The sequence below is a fragment of the Oryctolagus cuniculus genome, chromosome 1 (genome assembly GCF_051225735.1).
Source record: "Oryctolagus cuniculus isolate XC-2025 breed Fujian yellow rabbit chromosome 1, ASM5122573v1, whole genome shotgun sequence".
Classification (NCBI taxonomy): Eukaryota; Metazoa; Chordata; class Mammalia; order Lagomorpha; family Leporidae; genus Oryctolagus; species Oryctolagus cuniculus.
In genome coordinates, this window is record NC_142867.1 from 198,655,344 (window position 1) to 198,677,246 (window position 21,903).

At 48.6% G+C, this 21,903-nt stretch overlaps 2 protein-coding genes and 1 long non-coding RNA gene across 17 annotated transcripts in view; 2 read left to right on the forward strand and 1 right to left on the reverse strand.

The window, feature by feature from the left end:
- LOC100345551 (phospholipid-transporting ATPase FetA) overlaps positions 1-9,087 on the forward strand; it is a 114,268-nt gene extending 105,181 nt beyond the window's left edge. Inside the window, exons 25-30 of the mRNA XM_008270096.5 lie at positions 466-689; positions 1,955-2,038; positions 5,100-5,345; positions 5,485-5,623; positions 6,399-6,529; positions 6,625-9,087. Coding sequence (XP_008268318.3) covers positions 466-689; positions 1,955-2,038; positions 5,100-5,345; positions 5,485-5,623; positions 6,399-6,529; positions 6,625-6,816 — 1,016 coding nt within the window. The 3' untranslated portion in view covers positions 6,817-9,087. The remainder of the gene's footprint in view (positions 1-465; positions 690-1,954; positions 2,039-5,099; positions 5,346-5,484; positions 5,624-6,398; positions 6,530-6,624) is intronic.
- Positions 1-15,907, reverse strand: part of LOC127490675 (uncharacterized) — a 57,640-nt gene extending 41,733 nt beyond the window's left edge. For both annotated transcript variants that reach the window (XR_016210918.1, XR_016210917.1), the window contains exon 1: positions 13,092-15,907. This is a non-coding gene — a long non-coding RNA (uncharacterized LOC127490675). The remainder of the gene's footprint in view (positions 1-13,091) is intronic.
- RUSC2 (RUN and SH3 domain containing 2) overlaps positions 12,331-21,903 on the forward strand; it is a 76,693-nt gene continuing 67,120 nt past the window's right edge. For 5 of the 14 annotated variants that reach the window (XR_011380830.2, XM_051844093.3, XM_089300309.1 and 2 more), the window contains exon 1: positions 12,331-12,607. The gene's annotated coding sequence lies outside the window, so the exon portion shown is untranslated. Of the gene's footprint in view, positions 12,608-20,306; positions 20,567-21,903 lie in introns of all 14 variants that reach the window. The other 9 variants (XM_070053953.2, XM_070053960.2, XM_070053963.2 and 6 more) reach the window with 6 other exon arrangements.

Here is a 21,903-nt window from a genome sequence, read left to right on the forward strand (position 1 = left end):
GAGTGAATTACACAGACAAAGATGCTTAAGGACTTCAGTCTCATCTTCCATCAAGTATCATCCTTGCTTTATCCAGGAAAAACACCTGGGATCGCTTCATTTCATTTCTCACAACTTGTGTGGCTCACATACTCATCCCAACAGTTGGAATTTTAGCCCCTTAGAAAAACTTAGGTAATTAAACCTTGTGTTAGACTGCAGTCGTCCTACATTTTTAATTGATCCAAATGGCTTCCAGAGATAACAGGAAATTTAAACCTCAGCATCTGCACTGTAGGAGAGAAGCCAAGTGACTAGAGTAGGGGCAAAGAACACCCAGCACAGCTTTCCCGCGAGGCCTAACAGTATGTCCCCTGTAAAAAGGAGTGGTTTGTGTGTCATTTCAGCCTTCCCTTGACACTTCCCAGGCTGGGGAGCCCAGAAAACAAGCTCTGTGGCTGAGAAACTTCTGGGGTTGCATTGCAGCTGCCCACATCGGCGTCGGCATCAGCGGCCAGGAGGGGATGCAGGCCATGCTCAACAGCGACTTCGCCTTCTCCCAGTTCTACTACCTCCAGCGTCTCATCTTGGTGCACGGCCGCTGGTCTTACAATCGCATGTGCAAGTTTCTCAGCTACTTCTTTTACAAGAACTTTGCCTTCACCCTGGTCCACTTCTGGTACGCCTTCTTCAACGGGTTCTCTGCACAGGTAGGAGATCAGGTGGCAATCTCCACCCTAGCCAACCGCTTGCTTCTCACTGCAGCCAGCTCCGCTCTTTGTCCTCCTCTAGAGACCAGTGTATGGCAAGAACATTCTGCCGCCCACCCCTAAAGCTCTTCACCCCAGGCCAACCTCCCCGTCCAACCCTCCACCACGTCTTCTAGTTCCAGATCAACACTGTTCTGGCCTGGCTCTCACTGGGCCTGGACACCCACCTTCAGGACTCTCATAAGCTACCTTCATTTCACCTCGCCCCTGACATTGGCACCTGGAATTTCCAAACCTGAAATGGGGGGAATTCCTGGATCTGAGAGTCTTCTCACCAGCCAAAGTAATCTTTGTGGACCAAGCAAAGCTTCAAGGAGCCTGTCGGTCGTGCCGGCCAGGCTGGTCCTGGTGTTGAGCTGTAGTCATGCTTGCAAATACAGCTCCTCTTCACTCCTCCGCCCCCACCCTGACTGCCCGTGCTGCCCTCCCGACGCAGTCCTGACGAATTCATTCCACCTTGACTGTGAAATCTCTCACTCCTGAGAGGAGGAGGGGGAGGCCTGGATTTTGATGTTCTAAGAGGAGTTCCTTTTCCTATGAGAAGTTTTTTCCCGTCTCCCAAGGATTCCCAGGAGAAACAACCTGAGGAATGATTGTATGTGCAGATGCCTGCTACCTTTGTTGCTGCAGGCTCCCGGGGAAATCGGCAGTCAGCAGACAGCAGTACATTTGTGCACCGCCCCCTCCCTGTGCCTAGGGAAGCCAGGCGGGTGTGTGGGCAGCGCGTGGAGTATGCGTGTGTTGCTGCTGACCTCTTGTGGCTGGTTAGGAAAGGGGGCCTCTGCAGGCCCCAGGGCGGAGCACCCAGCTGAAGAAGCAACACTGGGGCTATTCCAAACTGTCAGTGTTAGGAGGTGTCCCATGCCACAGAAGCCACTGACAAAAGAAAAAAACCTGGAGGTCCCCATGTTTGTGAGCACGGAGGTAGGACTGCCTTCCCCAGCAGCACTCTGGCATGGTGCCAGTTAGCTCAGGGTGGGTCCAGGTCAGCCCTGCCCTAGCTAGGACTCCAGGGTCTAAATGACTTAAGATTAGAAACTGGGGGGGTCTCAATCAGATTTCTGGAATCCAGATCTTGCTCTAAGTTAATGTAGTGGTGGGTTGGTGAGTTGGGGCTTGGGGAGGGGCGGGGCACAGGTAGGGACACTGGTCTGGAGCTGGACTTTGGAGGAGAGAAAGGCCTTAAAATTCCCCTTGATCTTCAGACAGTTTACGACAACTGGTTCATCACCTGCTACAACCTGATCTACACGTCCCTCCCCGTCCTGGGCATGAGTCTGTTTGATCAGGTAAGACCCTGTCAGAAGCCCGTCCTTTGGGGCTGAAGACCCCTAGGCCCGTGAGGAATATTCCTGAAGTGAGAAAAGCAGCAAGCACTGAGCTTTCCAAAAGCCCGTGGAAAGGGAAAAATTCCTGGATCAGGGAAGGAAGTTTCTTTTTATTATTATTATTTTTTTTATTTATTTGAGAGGTAGAGTTACAGACAGTGAGAGGGAGAAACAGAGAGAAAGGTCCTCCACCCATTGGTTCACTCCCCAAATGGCCGCAATGGCCAGAGCTGGGACAGTCCAAAGCCAAGAGCCAGGTGCTTCTTCCAAGTCTCCCACATGGGTGCAGGGGCCCAAGGACTTGGGCCATCTTCTACTGGTTTCCCAGGCCACAGCAGAGAGCTGGACTGGAAGAGGAGCAGCCAGGTCTCGAACCAGCGCCCATTTGGGATGCCGGCGCTGTAGGCAGAGGATTAACCTACTGTGCCACAGCGCCAGCCTCGGGAAGGGAATTTCTAACCTGCATAAATACAGCATGAGAGAAAGTAAGAACCCTCCTCTCCAGAGAATAATTATCAGTTTAAGAAAGCCAGGTTTTCCCTGTGTCAAGTTCACCTTTGCAGAGAGAATCATGGCATTGACACTGTACAGTAAATTGAATGTGTACAAGAGTAGTGAAAGGAAATAGTTATCGGGGCAGAGCTGGGTAAAACAAGGAGACTCAAGAAAGGAAACGAAAAAGGTAAAAGGGAAGACCCTGGGGCCGGCACTGTGGCACAGTGGGTTAAGCCACTGCCTGTGAGGCTGGCATCCCATATGAGCACTGGTTCGAGTCCTGGCTGCTCCACTTCTGATCCAGCTAGGAAAGCAGTGGAAGGTGGCCCAAGTGCTTGGGCCCCTGCCACCCACATGGGAGACCCAGACAGAGTTCCAGGCTGGGGAATGAACCAACAAATAGAAGATTTCTCTCTCTCTCTCTCTCTCCCTCCCTCTTTCCTTCTGTGTAACTCTGCTTTCAAACAAATCTTTAAAAAGAAAAAGAAGGAGGAGGAAAGGGGAGGAAGACACATTCCTAGATAGAGAGGATGAGACTAGTCAACTCAGGAAGGCCTAGGTGGCATCTTGAAGACCAGGCATGGAGGTATGATACCTTGAAGACCAGGTATGGGTATGATACCCTGTGTCACAGAAGGTCAGCCCAGGGGATACCATCTGCCCCTGTCAGCAATTTCCTGGGGGCTGGGGGTCCTGGTCCCCCCACCTGTCCCTCCTCTTCTACCCTAACCTTCACTCATGGACACATAGAGTGAAAAGGAGCCTCCAAAGAGAAAGAAAGTAACTGGAACAGCAGCTCATGAGGTCATGGTTCCCACGCTCAATCAGGGTTGTAGCTTGAAAGGAAACACTCCATGAAGTAGCTGACAACTTCAGAACAGCAAGAAGCATGGGTTGTGCTATTCAGCAGTCCTAGGGATGCACTTTTTTTTTTTAGATTTATTTGTTTTATTTGAAAGGCAGAGTTACAGAGAGGCTGAGACTGAGAGAGAAAGAGAGGTCTTCCATCTGCTGGTCCACTCCCCAGATGACCTCAACGGCCAGAGCTGGGCCGATCTGAAGCCAGGAGCTTCTTCCGGGTCTCCCACGTGGGTGCAGGGGCCCAAGGACTTGGGCCATCTTCCATTGCTTTCCCAGGCCATAGCAGAGAGCTGGATAGGAAGTGGAGCAGCTGGACTTGAACCAGTGCCCATATGGGATGCTGGCACCACAGGCAGCAGCTTTACCCACTACGCCACAGCACTGACCCCAGGATGCACTTCTGAAGCCAAGCCCCAAACTTTGTTAGCCAAAGTTTCACATTTATGAGATGACAATAACCCATTATTTAATTGCACATTAGAAGATCCTCTCACCTTGAGTTCACCAGTCACTATAGGGATGGGATGAACACCACAGAATGTGATATCTCCAAGGGACTACTTGGTCCTCCTTGCTGTCCATTTCTCTTCCCACTGACTTTTTTTCTAAGGACTATGTATTCAAAAGGCAGAGGCCGGCGCCGTGGCTCAATAGGCTAATCCTGCACCTAGCAGCACCGGCACACCGGGTTCTAGTCCCGGTCGGGGTGTCGGATTCTGTCCCGGTTGCCCCTCTTCCAGGCCAGCTCTCTGCTGTGGCCAGGGAGGGCAGTGGAGGATGGCCCAGGCGCTTGGGCCCTGCACCCCATGGGAGACCAGGAGAAGCACCTGGCTCCTGCCATCGGATCAGCGCGGTGCGCCAGCCGCGGCGGCCATTGGAGGGTGAACCAACGACAAAGGAAGACCTTTCTCTCTGTCTCTCTCTCTCTCACTGTCCGCTCTGCCTGTCAAAAAAAAAAAAAAAAAAAAAAAAAGGCAGAGTTGAGAGAGAGAAGAGAGAGGAGAGAGAGAGAGTGCATGCACTTCTATTTGCTGGTTTATTCCCCAAATGACTGCAATGGTCAGGGCTGGGCCAGGCCAAAGCTAGGAGCTTGGAACTCCAAGCAGGTCTCCCAAGTGATCTGGGTCTCCCATGTGGTTTGCAGGGGCCCAAGCACATGGGCCATTTTCTACTGCTTTCCCAGGCAGTGGATCAGAAGTGGAGCAGCCAGGACAGGAACAGATGTCCATATGGGATACCAATATCCCAGTAGGAGGCTAACCTGCTGCACCACAATTCCTGCCCCTCCCCAGTGACTTTTGACACAAAGAATATTTAACCAATGAAACACTTAAACTTCAGTGCCTCCCCACCCCAAGCTCATCCTCCAATCCAACCATGCCTAAGGCTAGCCCCTTCCACCGCTCCCGGGTGCTAACTCCATCCAAGCCCTCCCCACCTCCTGACCTTCTAGCTGTCTTTTGTTACCTGGATCCTTGTCCAGAGAGTAGGACTTCGGGAAGAGTCCTTGTTCCCTGCTCGCTTCTCTGGTTCCACTTCTCACCTAATCTGTGAGGAAGCTCTTAGACATCCTGGCAACAGACTCAGGGGGAAGCCTCCACTCTGATGGAGATGGGACCTTCTATAGAGACACTCAACCATTCTCCTTACCCTCTGGTGCTTCCAGGATGTGAATGATACGTGGAGCCTATGTTTCCCAGAGTTGTATGAGCCAGGCCAGCTCAACCTCTATTTCAACAAGAAAGAATTTATGAAGTGTTTGATACATGGGATCTACAGTTCCCTCGTGCTGTTTTTCATCCCCATGGGTGCCGTTTACAACTCTGAGCGCAGTGATGGGAAGGAAATCTCCGACTACCAGTCCTTCTCCTTGATAGTGCAGACCTCCTTGATCTGGGTGGTCACAACACAGGTGAAGATAAGGGTGCTGGGTGGTGAGCTTCTGGAAGAAAGGCTTGGGGCGGGGGGCATCTTCCATACAGAACTGGAGAAGGGCGGTGGCTGAAAGGTCCCAAGCCATAGAAGGCTGCACATAAAAGGATGCTTTTCAGATTGCCCTGAAGATAACCTACTGGACAGTGATAAGCCACTTCTTCATCTGGGGTAGCCTGGGCATCTACTTTTGCCTCTTATTCCTCCTGTATAGTGACGGGTTGTGCCAGATGTTCCCCAACGTCTTCCAATTCCCAGGTAAAGCCCTGCCCAGTGGGGAGGGGGGCAAATGCACCAAGCATGTTTATTTAATAAATGTTTACTGAGACGCTCTCGCTATGTGCTAAGCTCTGTAGCTAGAGGAGTGGTCTCGGCCATAAAAAGACTCAAGATCTAGCTGGAAAAATACCCTACAGTATCAGAGTTTCCAAATTATTTTTTGAATGTCTTATCTACTGTGAAAATAAGCGTCCTATGAGGTAGGCAGGGTAAGAATTTTTGGCACCATTTGGAGACTAGAGTTTTGTTTTCCTTTTTAAGTAAAGGACTCAAATCCAGGTCTCCTGTTTTCAGTCCGATGTTCTTTCCACTGTGGCGCGCGGCCTCATTGTCTCCTGTATTAATTTTCCCAAGCCCAGAGAGACTAGAAATGCAGGTGCAGGTGGGTCCCACCTCTTGTTAGGCCACTGGCTGACTTTCTCCCCTGAAGGCCTCTATTCCGTTTTTGTGTCCAGACTCCTGCTCTGGGATTCTCTCACCACCTCTCCCCTCCTGTCCTGCCTGGCCCTGCCTGTAGAGGGAGACAAAGGCATGTGAATGTACAGTGACTCTGGCAGCTGAACTCTTCTGTATTCATATTTATACGCTTTTACATATTTTATTTATATGATTTCTCAGGAGACAAGGCTGCCTCCAAATCCACAACTCCCTCCTTCAGACGGGAGAGGTATCTTAGCTCTGCTGCTCCCTCCCACCTGTGACCCCACCCTTCTCCAGACTGTCTCAGCCTCCCCGGCCTGCTCACTGTTCACAGGTGTGGCCAGGAACACTTTGAACCAGCCGCAGATGTGGCTGAGCATTGTCCTCATCGTGGTGCTCTGCATGCTGCCTGTGATTGGGTACCAGTTCCTCAAGCCTCTCTTCTGGCCTGTCAGCGTGGACAAGGTGAGTGGAGCGGGAGTCTACCCAGCGCCCACTCAGGAGCCTCCCTGGCTTTTGCTCTGTGCATGAACACCCTGTCCCCTGTGCTCTGGATATAGATTCTTAAGAGGATTCATTATTGCATGAAACATCCACTGCCGCCTCCAATCCGGCCCAGACGGAGACGCCCAGGCCTTCGACGTTCTGCCTATGCGTTTTCCCACCAGCATGGCTTTGGGGCCCTCATCACTTCTGGCAAGACGGTGAAGTCCAAGGCACTCAAGAAAAACAGCTTTCCTGCCAAAAAGTAGAGGTCCTCAAGGAAACCCCGACGCAGCCAGCTACTGCTCTTCTTCCCTTGTGTTCATGCAATTTAATAAGGAGGGCGTAGAGTCCCAGGGAAGCCCACATAAACCTGCTCCTTCACGCGCTACAGGGGCTCAGCCTGTCCATTCTCTGGAAGGCTGTGCCAAGGTAGAGCAGAGACGGGAAGGAAAGAGCCCCCAGAGATCTGCCAGGGTCGCAGCATTTCAAGAAAAAGCAGCCTCCCGCCTCTCTTCCACCATCCCCTCCAACCTTTGATCCAGATAAGCAAATGTGGAACTAGGGAGAAAAGAGGGGCGGTGTCGGGAGGGAAACAGAAGATAGGACCTAAGAATGTGACTTTGGGTCCCATACCTGGAGCGATCATAGATGTGACATAGTCCTACCCAGGCACCCTTGTCAGGCTTATCTGGAGATTAAGTCTTTGGCTGGTACTGGGAGGGAGGAGGGGCAGCAGGAAGGGCAGCTGTGAAGACTGAGTCTTAAGAAGCTGAAGGACATTTTCTAGATCAAAAAAAAAAAAAAAATTGGAAGCCTGGATAGGACAGCTCCAGGTCTTGTCTCCCCCCAACCCCCGCCGCGCCTTTTGACCCCTTTGACCCCAGACCTGATACTGTCCCAGGAAGCCCAGGAGGGGGATCATGCAGGGGATTTTTAAAAGATCTTTTCCTGAGGCGATGGGAGCCATAATCGGGGGACATTTGTTGTCATTCCATAAAATGATTTTGAAAAGAAATTGTATGTACTTGGAAAATTATTTATGAAAGGTTTATGATGCAATAAATGGCTTATTTTGGAGTGGAGAGATCTGTGCGGTCTATCAGGCCCCGGTGGCAATCACAGAGTCAGCATGGCACCACTGACTCACAGACCCCGACTTCTTCCCCTCAGATCGGATCAGCACTTGCCCTCCTCCCACTGTCCTCCCTTTTTAGCTCCACTCTGCTTCTCTGCACCTTCTTGGCCACAGTGCAACCACATTTTCTTTTAAACATTTTATTTATTTATTTGAGAGATAGAGTTACAATGAGAGGGAGAGACAGAGAGAAAGATCTTCCATCCGCTGGTTCACTCCCCAAATGGCTACACAGGCCAGAGCTGGGCCAATCCAAAGCCAGGAGCCAGGAGCTTCTTCCAGGTCTGCCACACAAGTACAGGGGCCCAAGCCCTTGGGCCATCTTCCACTGCTTTCCCAGGCCATAGCAGAGAGCTGGATTGGAAGTGGAGCAGCTGGACTCAAACCAACACCCATATGGGATGCCAGCAGTGTAGGCGGAGGATTAACCTCCTGCCCTACAGTGCCAGCCCCTGCAACCACATCTTGTAACCATGTAGCTCTAACCTCTTTGCATGGCTGAAGCACTGCTTCCCACAGGTCAGTCCTAGGTTTTCTGCTCATCTTTCTCTGTACCCTTTTCCTGAGTGACTTCGTTCAATTTCATGACTTCATTCATGAACACAAAGAAGATTCTCAGCTCTATCTCTAGCCTCAGTCTCTCCGCCGAGGTCCAGATCCTTACATTAAGTGAACCTTGAGACCCTTCATCTAGTTTTTTCCTTCTTGTTTCTCCCCAGTCCCACTGCGCTTGCTCACAGCAAATTCTTCCTGTCTGGTCTTCCTGCTCTCCACTTCTGCTTCTTTCCAATCCATTATCCACTCCGCATAGAACAATCTTCTAAAAATACAAATCAAATGGTGACATTTGCCAGTTGAACGTCCATTAGTGGCTCCCTATGGCTTCACTACCTTGGCCGCCTACCTCCAGCTCCATTCACTTTCTGTTGCACATAATCTCATTCTTGCCATACCAAACTATTTCAGTTCTTCAGCAGTTCCATTACCTTCGGAAGCCTGTATGTTTTGGCTCTTTCTATTCACTCTTCTTAGAACCCACTTAGTTCCTTCCTTTGCCTAGCTGTGTCTTCGGCTCTAACTCAAAGCTTGGGTCAGTCACCTTCACTGCCATAATCCCCTGTTGTGAGTGGCTGCCTCTTCCACACTAGAGCACCTTGTACCTTTCTCTTATTTCCATAATCTCACGTCCGCTTTAATTATGACTCTCTGTCTTCTCTACTAAACCATGTTATATCTCCTTGACAGCGCTCATTTTGTAATTACCATCACCCAGCATAATGCTAAGTTGAATTTATTAAGTGTTTTTCAATGAATGGGTGAATGGATGACAACTGTTACCTTTTCTTTTTCCTAAACTTGCCTCTTACCCTTTCAAAATGAATCTTCATCCTCCGCATCGGCCTTCCAGCGATGCGTTAGGGGCATCCTTTCATGAAACACAGTCACTCGTGGACGTCCATCCGGAGCAGCTGTAAAGCTACAGTTTGGACCAGCAGCATATCCTCCAAAGCTCCTGACCAGCCGCCCCACTGCCCTGGTGGTTTCCATGCAGACTAGGAGGTCTGAGTCAGTGTGTGCTGAGGAGCCAAGACAGTAAACGCCGCATTCCAAAGTGAGGCATGAGATGACCTTGCGAAACTTGCAATTGAAACTGGCCTTGGGGCCGGCGCTGTGGTGTAGCCGGTAGAGCCACCGCCTGTGGTGCCAGCATCGAGTCCCAGCTGCTCTACTTCCAATCCAGCTCTCTGCTATAGCCTGCGAAAGCAGAAGATGGCCCAAGACCTTGGACTCCTGCACCCACATGGGAGACCTGGAAAAAGCTCGTGGCTCCTGGCTTTGGATCGGCCCAGCTCTGGCCTTTGCGGCCATTTGGGGAGTGAACCAGCAGATGAAAGACATTTCTCTCTGCCTCTCCGTCTCTCACTGTGTAACTCTGACTTTCAAATAAATAAATTAATCTTTCAAAAAAAGAAAAAAAAAAACTGGCTTCAATTCCCGGATGACTGCAGCTTCTTTCGAATGTGGACCCTGGCACAAGTGGTTGAGTTACTGCCACCCATATGGGAGTACCCCTAGTCTGGGGCTGTTGCAGGCATTTGGGGAGGAGGCCAGCAGGTGGGAGTTTCTCTCTCTCCCCCTCTCTCTCCCTCCCTCCCTCCCTCTCTCTCTCCTTCCTCCCCACTTCCATCTCTCTCTAATAAATTATTTTTAAAAAATTTTAAAGGTGGGGTATGAAAAACCAGTTTGCCAACTCTTAATTGCCTCATTCACCAGGCATTACAGAGGATCTCTGGAGAGAACTGTTAGTGGGCTCTGATTCTCGGTTCAGTTCCAATAGAGAAGGCTCTATGGGAATTACTAGGAGACAGTAATAAGATTAACGCGTTTGGAGGATGCAAAGGGCGGATTGGAGGACACAGAGGGAGGACACTGTGTACAGGTGCCTACCTCATCCATGGAAAAGCTAAAAAGAGCACTACCCTTCTCCATTTCACCTTCTTGGAAATGCCCGGGACTTTGTTTCTAAAATTCATATTTGATCTTGCCATCCCTGCTGCACATAAAGCCTTTCAGCCTCTCTTCACCGTCTACAGGCTGAGTCCTCACCCTTGGCGGGTCACAGGCGGCGCCTCATCAGCAAACCTCACCGTCCTCCATTCTTCAGTGCGTTGCACACCTCACGCCTTTAGCTATTTTGCCCCTCTGTTCTTTCACATGTGCTCCACAACCTCTCCCAGTCATTCTTCCAAGTTCGGTTCACACAGCTGTGAAGCCTGAGGGTGCATTTCACCTTGTGACATTTACCGGCTTCCTTGAGCCTGTGAGTCCTACAGCACAAAGGCTCCCTCTAACTCCTTCACTGAGCATCGAACCCAAAGGGATTCTTCTTAGTGGACTTCCAGTGACTCTTAGCCAAATGACCAGCTGCCCACACCTCCTCGTGGCTAGAAGCAGCCAGAAAGAGACACAGGAATCTTCCATGTCCCCTATACTCTGCCATAAAGAGTGGGAACTACATGAGTTCTAGGTCTTACCAGGGTTTCTTAACCCTGCCTGTGCACGGGTGTTGAGCACAGCGGTTTGGGAATCAGCATCCCCCGGGTTCAAGCCCCTGTTACAGCTGCAATTGGAGCTTCCTGCTAATGTGCACCCTGGGAGACAGCAGATGATGGCTCAAGAACTTGGGTCTTGCCCCTCATATGTGAACCTGATTACTGGCATTTGAGGAATGAATCAGATAGATGTCTCTCTGCCTTTCTTTTTTTTTTTTTAAACAAAAGATTTATTTATTTGAAAGGCAGAGTTACAGAAAGGCAGACAGAGAGGCAGAGAGAGACCGAGGTCTTCCATCTGCTGGTTCACTCCCCAAATGGAAACAATGGTCAGAACTGGGCCAGGAGCTTCTTTGTGGTCTCCCAAGTACTTGGCCATCCTCTGCTGCTTTCTCAGCCACATTAGCAGGGAGCTGGATCAGAAGTGGAACAGCCAGGACTTGAACCTGCACCTACATGGGATGCTGGCACTGCAGGCAGGGGCTTTAACTATTATGCCACAGGGGCTTTAACTATTATGTCTTTCCTTAAAAAAAAAAATAATAATAATTGGGTGCCGGAGCTATGGCATAGCGGGTAAAGCCACTGCCTGCATGGGTGGTGGTTCTAGTCCCGGCTGCTCCACTTCCAATTCAGCTCTCTGCTGTGACCTGGGAAAGCAGAAGATGGCCCAAGTCCTTGGGCCCCTGCCCCCGATGTGGGAGACCAGGAGGAAGCTCCTGGCTCCTGATCGGCACAGCTCCGGCCTTTGCGGCCAACTGGGGAGTGAACCAGAGGATGGAAAACCTCTCTCTCTTTCTCCCCTCCCCCTCCCCCTCTTCTTCTCCCTCTGTGTGTGTGTGCATGTGACTCTGTTAAATAAATAAATCTTAAAAACTAACTTTAAAAAAAAATTTTTTTTAATTTTATTTTAAAGGAAGAGTTAGAGGGAGAGATCTCCCATTCACTGGTTCACTCCCCAAATGGCCACAACGGCTGGGGCTGGGCCAGGCCAAAGCCAGGAGCTTCTTCTGGGCCTCCCACGTGGGTGCAGGGGCCCAAGCACTTGGGCCATCTTCTGCTGCTTTCTCAGGCGCAACAGCAGGGAGCGTGATGGGAAGTGGAGCAGCCAGGACTTGAACCAGCGCCCATATGGGATGCTGGCACTGCAGATGGCGACGGCTTTACCTGCTAAGCTACGCCACAGCGCCGGCCCGCTGCCTTTCAAATGAATACATTTTTTTAAGTCTTATTTAGGAACAAATGCTAATTAATTAATTGAAACTACCAAAGCCTGGGCACCATCCAACCCCCACTGCACCACACCCCGCCGGTTCTGAGTCTATCGGTGTGGGCTGAGGTAAGCCTTCATGTCTGTTGCTCTTTTGCTTCTTTTATGTCCTCGCGAGGTTCCACCCGGGATCCAGGATAAGAATCGCCGCTTTAGGCGAGGCCGGGATCTCACACCCGCCCGCCCTCAAGGCCAGCTGTTTTGGCTCGAGCTCGCTGGTCCAGAGCCCGGGCCCGCCCGTCCTCCGTCGCCCGGCACCACCCCGCAGGGGGCGGGGCGCAGGCCGCAAAAGGCGGGGCGGCTGCCGCAGCCTCGCCCTGCGGCTCGCGGGGAAGCGCCGCGCGTGACTCCGGCTGCGCCCGTCGCCGCAGGAGCAGGGGCAGTGGGCAGGCCCCGCAGGCCCAGCGGACCGGACCAACGCGCGGTCCAGAGGGGCGGGAGGCACCGATCGGACCATCGGCGCCGCGCCCGCAGGGGGGCCGGGCGTGACCAACCTGTCTGGAGAGGAGGGGGGCCCGGCGTGGAGCCGCTGCCCCTGCAGGGCGCGAGACGCCGCCGCCGCGCCCGCGCGGGGAGACGAGCCTGAGGCGAGAAACCAGGTAGGAATGCCTCTCCGAGGCTGCCGGGATCCTGAAGACCCACTGCCACCGCGTTCCAAGCGATCCCATAGAGAGCCCTCTGTCTGCCCACCCTGCCGGCCCTCCCGCCATTCCCCTCGGCCCCACCCTCCCGTCCTCTCGGACCCTGCGGACAGACCGCATCCCCAGTCCTTCTGACCCCTTCCACTCCACGGAGTGGACACCCAGGACCAGCCATCCCTTTGGGCGCCACCCCAAGCCCACCCCCAACCGTCTCCTCAAACCGTCCCCTCAGAGGCTCCCCCCGGCCCCTCGCGCCCGGGAGTCATCGTTGTGACGACCCTGGGCGAGCGCGGCTGCGGGCACCCCAGCCCCGGGCCGCCGCGGGGCCTCGGCAGGGCCAGCCCCAGCCCGGCTCCTCGGAGCCCTCCGCCCCTTTCACCCCTGCTTGCGGAGTCGATACCTGCCGGGCGCCGGCAGGGGTCCTGTCTCCCTGCAGTTTTACCTGGGGAAGACCCTGGGCTTGGCAGTTGGCCGGTCCGCCGGCGCGAAGGGCACGGCGATCCCGTGGGCCCGGGCTGGCTGCGGACCGCCGGACCCGCCCTGGGGGAAGGCCCGGACCCCAGTCCCCTTTACGTCCGAGTTCCCGGCACGGGGCCCGGCACAGCGTGTCCTCAGTAACTAGGTGTTGGCTGGGGAATGAATGGGTGAGCCCACTGCAGAGGCGGTGAGGCGGCGTGCCTCGGGGAACGGCGCCTCTGGTTACGTAAAGGGGGATTGCTAAGGTCGTCCCATCTAGGAATATATCAGCCTTTCCGTGCATTTATCTAATCTTATTTACATAAGCGCGGCTGTGCATCAGCTGTTTTCTCTTGGTATTTTGTTTACCCCAAAAGGGGCGGGGGCAGGGCTGGGGCTACAGAAATTCTTATTGGTTCCAGCCCTGGAGGCTACCTAGAGGATCTTGAAAGAGCCGGGGACTGCTCCTCTTGCCCTGGAGAGGAGGCGCTCCCTCTGGGGAGGGATTCTGGAGGCCAGCCACCGCCTCCGGAGCTGACTCAGTGCCTGGTCAGCCGGGGCTTCGGGGCAGGTCGGAGACATGCAGGACCTCAGTTCTTGTGCCCTCCAGGTCCTGGGCACCTGCTTCTCAGAGCCTGGAGGACAGGTGTCCCGTCCTGGCCTAGCGTGAGAACGATGTCAAAGGTTCCTAAAGCTGCTCTGCTATGAGCAAGCCACATGGGCCATTTATGTCCCTGTAAATCCACGTCTAAACCAGAACAAGAACCTTTTAAAGATGGAACTCTCCAAGAGCAAGGAGGCCGAGAGCCGGTTTTGTTGATTCCTAGGAGGGTGACCGGAGCAGATTCGGTTTCCTGAGGCTAAGGCAGGGTTTGGAGACCTCAGTTTGGGCGCAGCTTGGGTGGGGGGAGTGGGTGGTGTTGCTGAGTGATGAAACAGTGTCTAGAAAGCTGTGGGAGTTTATAAGCTAGGAAGTAGTTGCCTAACTGGAGCTCAAAATATTAGCAAACAAAAATAGTGATGGGGTTTCTCGGAAGGCTCCTTAGATGTTAATCTGCAGTGGGCTTAGTGGAAGGAGGAGCAGATGCAGATAGTACTCACCTGGGCGCTTCCTGCTGCCGCCTGGCCGCCATTGTGAGCCCGCCATTGTGAGCCTGGTCACACTGATTGCAGCCAGTTTTCTGTTGACCTGTTAGATCCCTTTTGAAGCCAAGCCTGCCTTAACCGGAGGCTAGGTATGTTTTCACTCATCCATTTCTAGCTTTTGATTTATCATTTCCCACTTTTTTCTCCTAACTTCTGATACGTCTTTTTAGAGTATGTCTTAGAAATCAATGTGGAGAAGCAATCCATTTTTTTCCTGTAATCAGTACATTTTAATGATCCTTTCAGCTTTTTCCTGTGTAGGTTCCCTCTCAAAACTTTTGTAATCCCAGAACACCCTGGATTATTTTATTCATTTCCTCATCTCTTTCAACACTTTAAAATATTGCCAGATAAAAATATGAGATGCCCAGTTAAATTTGAGTTTCAGATAAACAACAGGTCCTGTAGTTTTGCCTGCTAAATCTGGCAACCCTAGTTCATGGGGAGGCTTATGTTTTCTATTTTCCTCTCTGAGGCTTGCCTGAAAATTTAGGACAATAACTCACTCTTCCTGTTACTCATGCGCAATGACTGTGCACCCTGTTGAGAGTCACTTGACTAAAGAGATGGCTCGCTGCACGTGAGGGTAAGGCAGCAGCTGGAGAATTGGTCTGACTGAGCAGTGTTGAAGTTACCCAGAAAAATACCCACTCCGACACTAGCATATGATGTTGTGGTTTCTGTCAGATAATCCATCATTCAAAATGAGAGCTTATTTTGAGTGGCCACATGTTATAGTTCTCTTAGCTGAGTGGCAGGGAGTTAGAGGAATATGAGGTGGAATTCTAACAAAAAAGTATAATTCATGACAGAACCTCTGTTATACCACAGTTAATCTTTTGTATTATTGTGGTAAATATATGTGTGTGTGTGTGTGTGTGCAATTGACCATTTTAACCATCCATTCTCGAGGGGTATAAAACATTCACATTGTTGACATTGTTGTACAACCACCATCTATGTCCAGAATTTTTTTTTTCATCTTCTTAAATGAAACTATCAAGCTGACACTAATCCTGCATTTCTCTTCCATCCCCAGCCCCTGGCAATCACCATTGATTTATACTTTTTTGTGTGTAAATTTGACTATTGCTGGTACCTCATGTAAGTCGAATTGTGCAATAGTGGCCCCTTTGGGACTGGTTTATTGCACTTACTTTAATGTCTTTAAGGTTCACCTACATTATGGCTGTGTTACAGTTTGGATACTAGCTTGGGTGTCCCCTGCCATCCATGTATTAGGGGCTCGGTCCCCAAAGTCTTACATTAATTGTTAATGGATTAATGTTAAGAGTGAAAGGAGACTTAATCCAATTGTGATGTCTTCAGATGGGGCTCCTGAGAAATGATCAGTTAGGTCTGGATTGCTGGGGTGGGGTCCCCACGGTCAACTTGTGATGGCTTCACGACGAGAGACACGTGAACAAGCGGCACTAGTGCACTCCCTGTCTCTCAGCTTCTGACTGGCCATGTGATCGCCTGCACGTGTCCTGCTGCCTCCCGCCTGGCTCAGGCACCATACCAGAGGAGCTGCCTGACCTCTCACTGTGCGCCTCCACAACTGGAGCAGAAACGAGCCTTCCTTCGGCAGTGACCTCTCCCCGGAATTTTAGTGACAGTGACAGCAGCTGAGACAGCCTCTCTGCATTTCTCTCCTTTTTAAGGCCGCTTGTATGGACTGCTCTTTATCCATTGAAGAACACGGGAGCTGCTTTCACCTTTTGGCTGGTATGAATGATGCTGCTGTGAACATGAGTATACAAACATGTTTGAGTCCCTGCTGTCAAGCTTGGGTATACACCTAGAAGTGGAATTGCTAGATTATATGCTAATCTTATGATTACTGTTTTTGAGGAACCACCAAAGTACCTCATTTTATAGTCTCACCAACAATACACAGAAGTTCTAGTTTTTCTACATCTTTACCAACACTTGTTATTTTTTGCTTTTTTAAAATAATGACATTTTGATGGGTGTGAAGTGGCATCTTACTGCAGTTCTAATTTGCATTTCTCAGATGATAACACATTGAATATCTTCTCTTGTGCTTATTGGACATATGCATATCTTTGGAGAAATGTCTCTTCAAGTCTTTGCCCCATTTTGAATCAGGTTGCTTTCTGTTGTTGGGTTGAAAGAATTCTTTATATTTTGGATATCAATCTATCATCAGATGTATGATTCACAAATATTTTGTCCTATAAGGTCCTTGAATACACAATTTTTTTTTTTTTGGTTTGATAGTTTTTTCTTTCATTGCCTGTGCTTTTCTTTTTTGACAGGCAGAGTGGACAGTGAGAGAGAAAGAGACAGAGAGAAAGGTCTTCCTTTGCCGTTGGTTCACCCTCCAATGGCCGCCACAGCCAGCGCGCTGCGGCCGGTGCACCGCGCTGATCCAAAGGCAGGAGCCATTTGTTTTTCCTGGTCTCCCATGGGGTGCAGGGCCCAAGCACTTGGGCCATCCTCCACTGCACTCCCTGGCCACAGCAGAGAGCTGGCCTGGAAGAGGGGCAACCGGGACAGAATCCAGCGCCCCGACCAGGACTAGAACCCTGTGTGCCGGCGCCGCAGGCGGAGGATTAGCCTAGTGAGCCGTGGCGCCGGCCCTGCCTGTGCTTTTCAACCAGGCAATCACTGCCAGATTCAGTGACAAGAGGGTTTTCCCCTATGTTTTCTTCTAAATTTGTTTTTCTTAAAGTTTTAACACTTCTGTTTAGGTCTTTGACCCATTTTGAGTAACTTTGTATGTGATGTAAGATAAGGGTCCAGGATAAGGGTTTGTTCTTTTGCATGTGGGTATCCAGTTTTCCCAACACAATTTGTTGAAAAGACTGTCCTTTCTCCACTGAGTGGTCTTGGCACCCTTGTTGAAAATTATTTGATGCAGATATGTAAGGGCTTACATTTGGGTTCTTTTATTTCATTGGTCTGCATATCTGTCTTTAAGCTAGTACCATACTGTTTTGATGACCATAGCTTTGTAGTAAGTTTAGAAAATCAGGAAGTCCTTCAACTTTTTCCTTTTCAAAATTGCTTTGTCTTATTCAGGATCCCTTGAGATTCCATATGAATTTTAGGATAGGTTTTTCTGTTTCTACAAAAGACATTGTTGGGATTTTGATAGAGATTGGATTGAACTTCTTGATTACTTTGGGTACATGGACATCTTAACAATATTAGTTTTCCATCCCATGAACACCAGCTGTCTTTTCATTTATGTGTGTCTTCTTTACTTTCTTCCTGCAATGTTTTGTAGTTTTCAGTGTACAGTCTTTCATTTCCTGGTAGTTTATTCCTGAGTACTTTATTCTTTTAAAAAAAAATTATTTATTTATTTATTTATTTGAAAGAGTTACAGAGAGGGAGAAGCAGAGAGTGAAAGAGTTCTTCCATCCACTGGTTCACCTCTCCAAATGGCCACAAATGACTGAGCTGCACCCATCCAAAGCCAAGAACCTGGAGTTTTTTCCAGGTCTTCCACATGAGCGCAAGGGCCCAAAGACTTTCCCAGACACATTAGCAGGAGGCTGGATCAGAAGTGGAGTGGGCAGGACTCAAACCGGTGCCCATATGGGATGCTGGCACTGCAGGTGACAGCTTTACCCACCATGCCACAGTACTGGTCCCACTTTATTCTTTTTTAAATTATTATAAATGGAATTTTTTTCTTAATTTATTTTTTGGATTATCCATTATGTATATAGAAATACTATTGATTTTTGTGTGTTAGTTTTGTATCCTGCTGGATTCATTTATTCAACAGTATTTTTGTGGAAACTTCAGGGATTTCTGCATTGAAGATCATGTTATCTGGGAATAAATAATTTTATTTCTTCCCTTCCAATTTGGATGACTTTTATTTCTTTGTCTTAGCTAATTGCTCAGGCTGCTGTTAATGTTAAATAGAAATAGCAAAAGTGAACAATACAGGGTACTTAAAAATGTTTTAATGAAATTTCTGAAAAATGAAATTCCATTTTTTCATTAAATTTTTGAAGTATTCTCACATTTATTCTTAACATACAGTTCCTATGGGTTTGATAATTGGATTTCCAAGTCTTTAATAGACACCAAGAATAAACCTGCATTTTAGCCCAGTCTGTTAATCAGTGTTAACAGAATTTGTCAAGAAAGACATTTTAGAGAAAGAGTTCTATCAAAAACACTTAAAGCTTTTTTAAAATTAATTTTGATACTTAAAGAAGAAAATCTCTGTTCCTTAGAATTCTTGTTTCAACAAGATAGTCTTTTCTGTTCTCCAAGAGGATAATGCAGTGAGCTTTGAAATGTCTGGTGTGTTTTAGGCTTTTTGTGTGAAGGTCCTGAAAACAAGGCCAATGGATTTGATAACTGGCTCTAGAGAAAAACATCTCCAGCCAATTTCTGACTGGAATTTAGTTATCTTAGGATCCAAAGTCTATACTTAACTTGTTTATGTTAGGATCCAAAAATCTATATTTAATTTGTTTATCTGTTTTTCTACTTTTGTACTTCCTTTCTCTTCCTGTGTAATTCTTCTTTAAAAAGACAATGCAGCCTTGTATTTACAGTACTAGGAGGAAAATGGAGTTATTTCTGTCCATGTTGGTAAAAGGAAAAAGGAGAACAGAGTACTCCTAAAGGCAACATCATAGAATTCGGATGACTCCGAGGTTAAAAGCACAAACTCCAGAGGAGAAAGTTCGGGACCTACTGTTGGTCCCATTCATAATGCAGTTCTCTTTTTAAATTTTTTTTCTTGTCCCTTTGCCTTCTGAGTTCTGGATAGACCGAGGTTTTTTGTAAGATGCTAATGATTCCTATTTAAATAGCCCCCAGTGGCCGGCTGTGGGGAAGCAGGTAAGGCCACCGCTTGCAGTGCTGCCATCCCATATGGGTGCCGGTTTGAGTCCAGGCTGCTCCACTTCAGATGGGCTCAGCTCTGGCCTTGCAGCCCTCTGGGGAGTGAACTAGTGAATGGAAGACCTCTCTCTCTCTCTCTATCTCTCTATCTCTCTATCTCTCTCTGCCTCTGCCTCTCTGTTACTCTGCCTTTCAAGTAGATAAATCTTTTAAAAAAAAGAAAAGCCCCCAAATTATAGTGATTTAAACATTTCTCTCTCACTTTTATATTAGCCTATTACAAACCACCTTAAAACAATGACTGATTGTATTTCACAATTGTATGTGTTGGCTGGGTGGGCTTTTTGCAGTTCTAAAAAAGGAATTCTGGAAATGTTTTAAATAGGAGTGTTACTGGAATGGATTAAATTTCTCAAGGTGACTACTTTGAAATATTTTTCTCCTTTGGTTATACACAAGCCATTCTACTTCTTTAAAATATTTTTTTCTTTTTTCTTTCAGCAATACTTAACATCTTAGACAATGCATGTAGTATCTATTCCCATTTATATGATGATTTAAATAATGTGCTTTGCCTAACATCCAACACAGCAACATGCAGGCTTAGTTTATCCATCAGTAACTAGAGTGGCTGGAGAAGGGAGGACCGGAAACAGACCACCCTCCCCATAAACATCTGTGAGTCCTTTCTGACAACCCGCTAACAGGAGCATCCGTCTCAGGAGAAGAAAGATGGCTTTGGCTTGTTCTTGAATTGTGAGAATGTGTAGTATAGAATAGAGAATTTCAAATTTATTTTACAGGAGAGCCCCTATGTTCAAATATATTCTACAGGAAACTGGGCAGAAAAAGATAAAGCTGAGCTATTTTGCTTGAAGGCACAGAGTCGGGACTAGAGTCTAACTTGTTGTCTCTCCTTCTTTCCTCTACATCCCCTTCACTTCCTTTTCTTAGTCCCCTCAGGGAAATCTATAAAGCATAGTTTAAAATCATTGGTATAGATGTTTCCCTACTGAGCCATGACTACAAGGGTAAGAAGTTGAGATAAATGGTTGGATTTGGGATCCTATAATCTTTAATTGACTACTCAGTAGTTGCTAACCTTGGGTTGAAAAAAATACCAGCATCACCAAAATATGTTGTATATACATACAGTCCCCAGATACCTCGTGTTAAACTTACTTTTTTTTTTTTTTTTTTTTTTTTTTGACAGGCAGAGTTAGACAGTGAGAGAGACAGACTGAAAGAAAGGTCTTCCTTTTTCCATTGGTTCACTCCCCAAATGGCCACCACGGCTGGCGCTGTGCCGATCTGAAGCTAGAAGCCAGGTGCTTCCTCCTGGTCTCCCGTGCAGGTGCAGGCGCCCAAGCACTTGGGCCATCCTCCACTGCCTTCCCGGGACACAGCAGAGAGCTGGACTGGAAGAGGAGCAACCGGGACAGAATCTGGCACCCCCACCGGGACTAGAACCTGGTTAGTCTTAATTTAATGAGCTGTGTGGAATCAGGAATGAATTGCAGATCTTTTTAAAAATTTTTTTTTAATTTATTTTAAAGGCAGAGGGAGACAGATAGGCAAATTTCCCATCCATTGGTTCACTCCCCAAGAAGCCCACAACAGCTGGGACTGGTCCAGGCCCAAGCAAGAGCCAGGAACGCATGAGTATCCCACATAGATGGTAGAGACCCAGTTACTTGAGTCGTCACCTGCTGCCTCCTAGGAAGCAGGAAGCTGGAATCAAGAGTGGAGCCAAGACTTGAACCCAGGCTTGCTTTTTTTATTATTATTATTTTTAATGATTTATTTATTTATTTGAAAGGCAGAGTTACAGAGAAGCAGAGGCAGAGGGAGGGGGGTCTTTCATCTGCTGGTTCACTCCCCAAATGGCTGCAACAGCCAGAGCTGCGCCAATCTGAAGCCAGGAGCTTCTTCCGGGTCTCCTACATGGGTGCAAGGGCCCAAGGATTTGGGCCATCTTCCACTGCTTTCCCAGGCCATAGCAGAGAGCTGGATCGGAAGTGGAGCAGCCAGGACTCAAACCGACACCCATATGGGATACCAGTGTGGCAGGCTGGGGCCTTAACATGCTTTGCCACAATGCTGGCCCCAAACCTAGGTTTTCTGATATATGATGTGGGCATCTTAACCTCTGCACCAAATGCCTGCCCCTTTTTACTCTTTTACGCTCATTTGTCAAACTGTTTGAACCCAGAATTAGAAAAATTTTTCCTAACCGTACTTTCTAGTTTGTAGTATGAAAATCATCTTTGTTTCTGGAATATTTAATAATTATATATATATTTTAAAATATACACTGAACATTAGGGGGCCCTGACCTCCCCCCAACTTTGAGTACTGTTGGCCTCTTTGCAATTTTCTGTGGACATATGCTTCTCAAACTTTAAGATGCAAAAAAATCACCTGGCTCACTCCTGAAATTCTTGCCTGGGGCCCAGGTATTTATCTGCCCAATAGTAAGTTCCCAGGTGAGACTGACTTCTGCCTATGCGTAGACAACATTTTGAGTAGCACTGCCCTTAGATCCAAACTCATCTCAGCCTCCTACTTCCTAGTTCTCAGATTTGATCAATATAAAAGTTGTTTTTTTTTTTTTTTTTAAAGATAAGCCTACGGATTTGTGTTGTGGCATAGCAGGTTAAGCCACCACTTGGGACTCAACATCCTATATTAGAGCACTGGTTTAAGTCCCACTTGCTCCAATTCTGATCCAGTTCTCTGCTAATGTGCCTGAGAAGGTAGTGGAAGATGGCCCAAGGAGACCTGAATGGAGTTCCAAACTTCTGGCCCAT